We start from the raw sequence: 10,254 nt of genomic DNA, 5'->3' as shown, positions 1-10,254 counted from the left end.
TTTAGTATATTACTTGTGTGGTGTAGAAGAGAATTATTTATGTAGAGATACTGCTTGCAAACCAATGATGGTAAGATGATGTCATGGGGTAGGACTGGATAAGTCTGACTTCTTCCTACTCCATTCAAGCATGTACTAGGTATAAGTAAATTGATATTGGATTAGCATTTGTTGGATATGTGTAAAATTATGTGTTGACATATCAAGTGTCTTTACATGCTTGAAAGAATAAATCAAATCAAATCAATCAAAGTTTTAGTCAATTAACTACAGTATTATTTCAGCACTACTTTGCTTCATTTCCGTTGCACAGCTAGAGTCCAACAGTAGTTGTTGAATGCTTTGTCTGTGGACATGGAGCAGTTTTAAAGCCGCAGCCCCCACAGGGTGAGTATTCTTATGCTGCATACATATACATTTCCGTGGGCAGATAGACAAGCATCACCAGATGAAGACTTCAGAGCCTCATAAAGAAGAAAAACCTGTAGTGGGTTGAGGTTGTCATCAATCTGTCTAAGTAGACATGCATGTTTAGTTTGTGTAGGCTGGAAAATAACACTGTCTGCCACACTGATACAGACCTGTTATTATTATCAAACTTTAATACAAATACATGCCAAATAGCTGCACTCTTTTAATTCCCCTCAGAATTTCTCAGAGGAAGAGTCTGTTTTAATCTAACACCTTGTCGGAGAGGGTATGCTGTTAATTAACACACCAACTGAAACTACGGTGGCATTGTTATACACAACACATATGGGGGCTAAATATTAATGTGGTATTTTAATAGAAGCTGCAGCTCGTAGTGGTCCAAGAGCTTATTAAGACACCGTGTTGCTTTTTTTTTCTCCAATATGTCACTCATTTTTCTGTTTCAGATCCAGGAGCCAATTTTTTTGGTTAATATGCAGCAAGTCTGTTAAATTTGTGCATGTAGAATTTTGACTGACAAATACATTATAAGCCATATTTGAACTGAAAATTTCTTTTACAGCTGAGTGATTTTTGTTTTCTTGGAAAAATAAAGGAAGGTAAATTTATACAGTTGGTGTGCTCTGTGTAGATATATGCATCTTTACAGTTTAAAAAGTTTAAGGTGAACTTCCAGGTGTTACATACATTTAATACAGACGTCGGCTGTACATTATAGGATGTCGCTGCACTTAGTTTTGTACACACACATACACACAGTTCCTACACAAACACCACCCCTCTCTCTGTCTTGTTCTATATCTGCAACACACTCACACTAACAGATCAGCAGTTTTCTCATGCATTTACTGTTGTCTCTTTGTTTGTCAAGGACTGAAACTGAGTTAATACTGTGGGAGAAGCTCACTACCCAGTTAATCTCCATCCTTTTATTTTTTTTAAGTTGTGCACTCTATTTTTCTCCCCTTATTATCCTTCATTCTTATTCATTGGCATTTCTCTCACTATTATCCCTTCACAAACCCCCTTGCTCTCTGATTTGCTTTCTTTCTGTGCTCCCTTCTTATTCCTCAATCATGATTGTTTTTGTACTTTCACTGCTTATTCAGCACACCCCTGCCCTGCTCTTTATCATATCCGTTGCTCTCTATTTCAGTTTGTCTAATTTTCTTTTGACTTTTTCACTGGGTCTGTGTACAACTGCTTGTCAGCTGTTTTTGTGAAGCCCGTGCAGTGGAAGACAACACCATTGCTCTCATAATTTCTTCTGTGCTTTACCCCACTGAACCTCTAATCTCTCCTTCAGTTCTAACTTGTTTATTCTCCCACTTTTTCAGATCTGTAAGTTCATTTCCCCCTCTCTCCTCTTAGCTCTCTGCCATCAGCATTTCTCATTTCCTTCTCTGACATCTTTATTCTCTTAATGTTCTTCATTTCCTCATCTCATCTTTCATCCACTGGCCAAAGTACTTTCTTCATTGCTCCTTGCATCTCTTTCCATGCACTCTCTACCTCTCTCTCCTCTGTTATCCACACAGCTACAGTACGAGACAAACTACACTCTACAAAGACTAAACATCTGTCTCCCTCTCACTTTCAGGCCTGCACTTCAATGAGTCTAAAGAGTAGACGAATAAGGACTTATTGACTGATTATAGCCAAAGGAAGATGATACACATCAGTGGAGATATACTATTCAGCACAACTTAACACCAGTTTGTGTTAATACGATAGTAACTCAAAATCTGTCAGATAAAGAAAGTCTGTGTAATGTGAGTACATACAGAGGAGTCACAAAGTCAGCAAATTCAGTAATATTGCACACAAGTAGCTTTGTTAAAGGAATACTTCAGATTTTGGGGAAATGCACTCATTTTCTTTCTTGTTGAGTGCTAGGTGGTTATAGTGATGCTCTTCTCATATCTGTGTGTTAAATATGAAACTATTACGTAAGGACTGAAAATGAGGAAGCAGCTAGTCTGGCTCTGTAGGAAGTTAAGATATATTTAGCAAGACACTGAACCCCTAAGTTGCCCGTGATGGTGGCACATATCCACACAGTGGCCCGGGGCCCTCGGCTCCAAACAAAATTTTGTTGTACGTGTCACAATATTACAATGACAATAAAATACATTTTCTTCTTCTTATGAGTTATTTAGGAAAAATGAATGTGCCGTTTTGTTATAGAGAATGTGAAGTTGTCATCATGCTGTGTTGAATTCGCCAATTTGGAAAGTCACAGTTATTATCCATCAGAGAGATGTACACCACATACAGTTATATGTTAATTTAAGGAAACGATCCCATACACCTACATACTGTAGCTTACATCATTTTACATTATGTCACTTTACTGACTATGGTAATTCAGAATGGATAACCTTATATGACTGAAGCTACCTCGTACTGGACCTAGAAATCCTGTTGACGAGAGCAACATTGGTCTTACTATGGGACAGAAAAGTAGGGCTGGGTATCATTTAGGTTTTTTTCCTGATACCAGTGCTAAAATGATATTTTTAATCCTCATTCTCTGTGTCCTCTGATTCTTCTAAGCTCACTTCTGAGCTTATATTTTTCTCCTGCTGCCCTCTCCTTCTAAAATCTGATCACCACCACATATAAGAACCAGCTCTGCACAATTTCAAAGACATCATTACACTCTTTGCTATTCCTTTGTTGCACATGGAATCATACTACTTCTCCTGTCAGACTGTCCAAATGGTCACCACCCTATTTCCTCAGTGCATGAGAGGAAAAGACTGTCTGCCTGCATCTAGGGGTGGGGTAACTTTGGCTCATGCAAAATCTGCATTTTCATGTGAGATGACAAGTTTTATTGGGGGGATTCCCTGGAAAGGGAGATCCTGTAATTGTGTTTGCGGGTGTCGGCCTGGGCGGGTGGGTGGGGAGCAGTTCTGTGTTGGGTGTCCTGAGTGTGACTCATTAATTCCAATACCCTGAGGTACACTCCTCCCTGCTGTCACCCCTGTGTTTAATACAGTGACATAAAAACTTACAGAACCTATAGAGAGCCTTTGTTCCACTATCTTTGGAGACTCTGTGCAATCTCTCATTTTGCATTTATTCTATTGTAATAAAACTAAGCATGTTCTTCTGGATTATTTTGAATACTGTAAGAAAAGCCACCAACCACCACAGCACATCATTTATTTTGTAGGACTGGAAAAACTACAGTTCCCATGATTGCTTTGCAGCAAGGTGGTACACGTTCTACGTCACTGTTATTTACTAGACTCTTTGGCAGTCGTAGCACATCATTAACTGTGTTTCTGAATTACTCTCACCTCTCTCAACTTTTAACTTGTACAAAAAAAATGTAAGATGATGTGTAATAGTTACAGCCACCTCTTCTCTCGGGACCTCAGTTCAGTTCTCCCTTTAATGAACTCCATTTCCCAGTAACCTGAGCCTGTCCCGCCAGCCAGCCTATGGCATGAAATGGTGGTCATTCAAGCCCCTTAAAAACAGAAATATTAAACTAACGAGCCCATGGCATGATTTTCCTTGTTTTCTGACTTATCTATAATGTTACAATGGTGAATTATCATCTTAGATGTGACTTAATGCTCAAATAATCAGGTGGGCATATGTTCTAGTACCTCTGTGCAGAAACAACTCGATTTATATGCATCTCCCAAACTCACTCAAGACTTTTTTTTTCTTACAAAATAAAGTATTAAGTGATAGTTTAAGGATTCCTTGAATGGCCATAATCTCCAGGCAGTTGCATGTTAGCTTGCCTGACATCAACCAGTACCATTGTAAAAGCAAATTTTTCAACTGTGCCCATCTTTTTAATAGTATGACAGTAGACCTTTTAGGTGTATCCACAAAGGACAGTTCACAAAGGTTGACTTAATATATTGTCTATCTGCAGGTAGCTTTGTTTTGTGTGTCTGTGTGTGAGACACTGTTAGCCACATTGTTTGCTCACAGAGCCAAAAGGGTGAAAAAGCTTTTGATTAAAAAGAGCTGAAACAGATGGGGGAAGATGGGAAGATAAAGACAGAAATGAGAACGGGAGAGATTGAAAGAGGAGGATCTAGAGAGATGGAGTGATATGCAGCAAGGCTTAGACTGATAAGAGCACTGAGCGAGGAAGGCAGCAGATAAGAGAAGAACTATTGGATGAAAGAACAGGAGGAATCAAAGATATGCCAGGAGCTTTTATAAAACGTACTGTGGTTCTGCCACTGTGAGGAATAGAAATTATATTCTTGGTTTCACAGAGTTGCATGGTTTGACAAAATAATGCTTTTGGCAGAAGCATAATGTTGCATGTATGAAGGGTCTGGTGGTCTATTTCTTCAAAAGCTTACCCATGACGCTGACTGCTAGCATGACCATTCTTTACAAGCAATATCTCAATTTTTCAAACTTATTTTACGCTGTGTGTTCATCTGCATGTTAATATGTGTGAAGGTTAGGGCTGTATGATTATGGCAGAAACCATAATCATGATTATTTTGGTCAGTATTGATCATGATTATTTAATATGATTAGTCATTAACTTTGAAAAGTAGCTGTCCCTGGTAGGCTAGTGGTTAAGCACTCTCGCCACTGCGGCCCAGGTTTGAGTCAGGGTTGCGTCAGGAAGGGCATTCAGCGTAAAACACGTGCCAAATGTCAACATGCAAGTCGTCAGTGTGACGAACCACTGCAGCGACCCCTAAACGGGAAAAGCCGAAAGTGACTTTCTTAGTCATTAACTTTGAAAGCTGTGCATGTACTGAAATGGAAAAAAGTGTATTGTAACAGGGAGTTTTCTTGTACATTAAAAATACAATTCTACTGAAAAAGAAAGTAGTTCATCTACCTAATTGAGATTAACATTAAAGGTTTGCTACTTCAAGTTAACAATAGAGATTATGACTACCTCACACTGTGTTGAATGTTGGGATGGAGGTGCCATTTTTGGAGGCAAGCACTGTATTTTTCTGCATACATTCTTGTTTTGTTTGGCTGGTGGATGACAGACTGAGTCTCTGCAAGTTTATGCTTGTTTAGTGGGTTGTTTGACAAATGTCATTGACTTCAGTCACTGAAGTTTTATTGCATGTACAGAAACAGGCTTAGGCGTTAACTCAAGTAATGTTTTACTTTCCTTGATGTGAACATAATATGCTCGTGCGCTAAATTTATAACACAAGACAAAACGAGAACATCATTGCAAAGCAGAGTGTGCCCCAATAATTGTCATTTATTTTGTTTTCATAAATATTGGAAGCCAACATCATAATTGAAAATAAAATTCAATTAATCACACAGGCATAGTACAAGTGTGAATACATAATGATATAAATTAATATCATTATATAACTTTAGTGAATCTTAAAATCAACAGAATTGAAAAAAAAAACAATGCACCTAGATCTTTGGTGCATTTCACACATTCCTTTGTAGGCTCAGAGAGGTGTGCAACACACACAACAAGTTCACATTTCTATAGCAACGTAACATGCGTAGATGAAAACAAAGCCACTGTGGCGCTGGTGTCAGCACTATCTGTAAGAGATTTTGACTTAACAAAAAATTGCAGTTTAGGCTATGACACAAGGTTCCATAATTGGTTATATTAAGGAAATTAATAAACAGGCCATAATGTTAACCCTTGACAGTTTTGAGTTTGATATTTTTCATCCCTTGTGGAGATTTTACATTGACTTGCATTCCTTTCCTGGAGACTAGCCCTTCAGCCCATCAGTACTTGCCTAAGTCTAACTCTTACTCTAAAATTCACAGGTTTACCTGGCTGGGACAAAGCCAGGTCCCCACAATGTGAGTGTGTAAATAGGTTTTGTTCCCCACAATATGAGTAATACCAAGCACATATGCACACGTATGTGTAGTAGGTTTTGTCGCATCTAGGTCATCTGCTTTTTTCAGCAGACTTGATAAGCTGTTCGGAGCAGGAAGGCCGAGTAGTGTTTACTTTGTTTGTGTGTGTTTACATGTGTATTTTTGTGTTTCCTCTTCTACAAATGCATTTCCTGTCTCACCTCATCCTGCACCCTTAAAGCTCTTTAATGCACACAAAGGCACACATCAATGGCAGGCGAACTGAATGAGCAAAATGCAAACAAACACAAGACACAAAACCTTGGGGGGAATTCCTCAAAGTGAGCTAAAGCATTCCGTCCGAGCATACACATACTCACCCAAGGGCATGGTCACAACGTGGGTGAGTGAAAGCTACTGAGCCCGTCACTCAAGAACAGAAACGCATCTAATCAGCAACAGTCAATTAATAGAACTAAGCTCTCGTATTCCACACTAGTTGACTGTAAATGCTTAAACACAGCAACACACTTAGGATAACTTCTGTCACTGTAAGAGTGTATGAGGGAAATTAAAGAGCTTCAGCATCAACCAGCCTCAGTAGAAGATATCACAGTGCACCATAGTCTTTGTGCTAGTAAAGATCATCAAACGAATTCACTTTGATCAAGTCAGTCTGAGTTGAAATAATCAGAACATAAAGATGACTTTTAATAGCTGTGTCAGGGGGATCCTCAGTGAACAGCAGCCACTTTCTCACCGAGTGAACTCTTTTGAGTGACTGAAACACTGAAAATGTTCAACAGCTGAATAAATCTGCCAAGCTTCCAACTTAGTTACTGCCAACAAAGAAGCACGTTTTCAGGCCCGTCTCTAATGGCAGAAACTTGTTTCCAAAATCATTACAGGGAATTCCCAAATTTTAGATTATTTTGACTTGACAGGCAAGTGTAGACGGCTCAGGGACATCTGCAACAGCATGTCAGGGTTTTTTTTTTTTATTTGACAAAAAAAAAAAATGTAATCAAAAGAAAAACTGACATGCTGTGTAAACTAAACTAGAATTAATAATTTGCAGTTGTATGCCTCCACCAACCAGTCACATTCATGGATATGGGACAGAAGTGAGGTCACTGACCTTGGCCTTTGACTACTAAAAGCTAACCCGTTCATCCTCGAGTCCAAATCGACACTTGTGCCAAATCTGTAGAAATTCCCTCAAGGTGTTCCTGACATATCATGTTCACAAAAATCATATGGTCAGATGGACAACCTGAAAACATAATACATCCAGCTGTGGCTATCCCTTCTCTGAAGAGTACAGGGTGGGCCACAGAAAAGTAGCCTGCCTCCAGTGTTAGGAGCTAGGTACTTAGGGCTCCAAGGTACTTTTCCGTGGCCCACCCTGTATAACATGAACCAAGACTGAATAAGAATTCGTAGCAACATACTGTACTCATAAAAATAAAGAGGAGACTCTCTAGAACCCTAAAATGTAGATAAAAAAAACTATTGGAACAAGTAATAAAAACTCCTATTTCTACAGTAATGTAACAGCATATTGGTGCATTGTGGTCTTACATACTTTTTCTTCTCCCATTCAGTGAGAGAATAGAGGCTTTTTATCCTGCTGGTATTCTGAGCCTTGACTAAACAATTTATGCAGCTGTTGTTTTTTAATAATATTAACTTATTATTTTAATTATTATTAAGAAGCCACTTCTTTGTCTTCACTCTTTGCTTTTCTTGCCTGTCTGCTCTGTCTCAGTACAGCTACAGCTCGGCTGTCACTCTGTGGGATGGCTATTCCGATGTTGCATACTAGCCTTACCTACACACATGTGACTGGAGAAGACTCAAACTGTTTCAAAGCTGACAGGCTGCAGTCCACGAGTGTGGATGCTATGCAAAGTTTTGTCAGAATGATTAGGCTCCATATGCTAAGTAGATCCACAGCAGTGTGGTTCCTCTAGAACAGCTAACTGCAGCAACAAAGATAATCTCAACTTTAAACTTTCAGAGGTACCATATGTGGAGCAAATGTAGCTAAAATGTAGGCTACATACAGTCATGACCTACCCTTCTATGTTATTCTTCTGTTAGGACACATATACCGGCATGTGAAGTGAAACAGGCCTTGGAGGCAGTTGTCCAGGTTAGAACCTAATACAGTGGTATTTTCATGTTTTCCTGCCAAAAGCAACCCTGCAGCTGTGTAATGCCTCTGTGTGTGTGTGTGTGTGTGTGTGTGTGTGTGTGTGTGTGTGTGTGTGTGTGTAATCAAAGGTACTGTAACACTGTGACTTTAGCCTTGGGGCCAAGTGAAAAGTAAGCATGGTGCACCTGCAGGAAGTTAGATAGGCAAGAGGCTCAAGGAATCTGAAGACTTTAGCTTCAGACAAGGAGAGATGCACTGTAGCAATGACAGAAGATCCAGTCTGGCAATGAGCACACACTTGTCAGAGAATGCATGCTCCTTATTTGCTTCTCAAAATCTGCAAAGCCATCACTGACCATCAGGCATAGCAAAAGATAAAAGTTATATTTGATATTGAAATATCTAAATATATGACTTAGTATAGTTCATCCTCTCAAATCAATATTACAGCTGAGAGAGAAGAGAAAGGACTCAATTATCTATACATGAAAAAAGCCAATTGCCTTATTGCTAAACCTTACAACTGATAGACCCACAGGTTCAAGTTACACACACCAGTAACGCCACTTAAGATAAAACTAAAGACCTTCCCACAAGAATGCTCACTAAGAATTCACCGCTGAGTGTTGGAGTTTCAGCAGTAGAGACAGATGCACTAAACATATAAGCAACAAGCACAGCAACGACAATAACAATAACATAGTAAAGACGTCTCACCGTTTCTCCTGATGTTGCCCCTCATCATTTTGGCGGCGGAGAGCTGAGCCCTTCCGACCCAGTTTGTAGTTCCCAACAATAAAACCATCCACATCTGGAAAAGCACCGGTCCACTCATGGTGTCAGCAAACTGCTACACGCTTTAAAAAAAACTTAGTAAATGCTTCTTTCACCTTTTAACAAACTAACAAAACTAACTTTCCATCCAGCTGCCTCAAGCTTTCATTGTTTCTCTTCTCTAACCGTAAATGAGAGCCACTTCTTAACTTCTGTGCCCGACGCCTGGCGCACGCGATGTCCCGTCTTGTGCCAAAGTGCCCAAACATCCGTGTATCTGCCTTCTTCCTAAAGTTAAGCCCCGCATACACCGAGAGCAAAACTCAGCGCAGGTGGAGGATATTATAGCTGCGTTCACGGTCAGACATGAGCTTATAGGCGCCGAACTTCTTATCTCTGTGAAGCCAAAATATTCTGCTCAGTCACAGAGAAATGTCCCGCATAGTTTATCACTTTTTGTCTGACGCTTCCGCGCCATGAAAGTCAGTGCGTCCCACTTTGCTAACGGAGTTGTGCGCGCTCACGATGTGTGTGCGTGTCTGTCTGTGGAATATGGGTGTGTAGGTGAGTGAGATGCTGGGACGGGAGGTCAGAGAAGGGGAAGATAAAGTCTAGTCAAAAGATTTTACATTCCAGTACCTTTTACTTAGCTGTCTGTCTGTCATCGTAATACTTTATATTAGTTGTCAAACTTTTTCTTTTAAAGTGAAATTAGGAAATGCACCAAAATGGAACATTTCTGCAGGAAACCCTCAGAGTAGACAGTACAGGGTGGGTCATCAGCCGGGAACAGCAGAGGAAACATACCAGAAGCCAACTCAAGAGAGGGAAGTCTCTTGAAGGAGCTCCTCAGTGGTAGGCAGAGAGCTTGGGAAACAGCTGACAGCAGTTCACTTGGATTCTTACTGACAGAGGGGAGGATATTTCTTACTAATTATTGTTTACTGCATGTGTAAATGCATTGTTTGTCAGACAACTTAAGGTTGTTTGTTCTATGTGTAATGTGATAATTACAGTATATTAGATATTTTAAAAATGAAATTGACTATAAATGACAGCCTTTTTGTGCCTGTTTCATCTGATCTTTC

General features: G+C 39.7%; 1 protein-coding gene across 1 annotated transcript in view; it reads right to left on the bottom strand.

The window, feature by feature from the left end:
* The window catches only part of pdgfd (platelet derived growth factor d), a 55,866-nt gene extending 46,191 nt beyond the window's left edge, over positions 1–9,675 (bottom strand). Inside the window, exon 1 of the mRNA XM_020619986.1 lies at positions 9,110–9,675. Coding sequence (XP_020475642.1) covers positions 9,110–9,227 — 118 coding nt within the window. The 5' untranslated portion in view covers positions 9,228–9,675. The remainder of the gene's footprint in view (positions 1–9,109) is intronic.
* Between the last annotated feature and the right edge of the window lie 579 nt (positions 9,676–10,254).

The sequence above is a fragment of the Monopterus albus genome, unplaced genomic scaffold, assembly GCF_001952655.1.
Source record: "Monopterus albus unplaced genomic scaffold, M_albus_1.0 scaffold229.1, whole genome shotgun sequence".
In the NCBI taxonomy this organism is placed as follows: Eukaryota; Metazoa; Chordata; class Actinopteri; order Synbranchiformes; family Synbranchidae; genus Monopterus; species Monopterus albus.
This window is presented reverse-complemented; position numbering and strand designations above follow the sequence as displayed.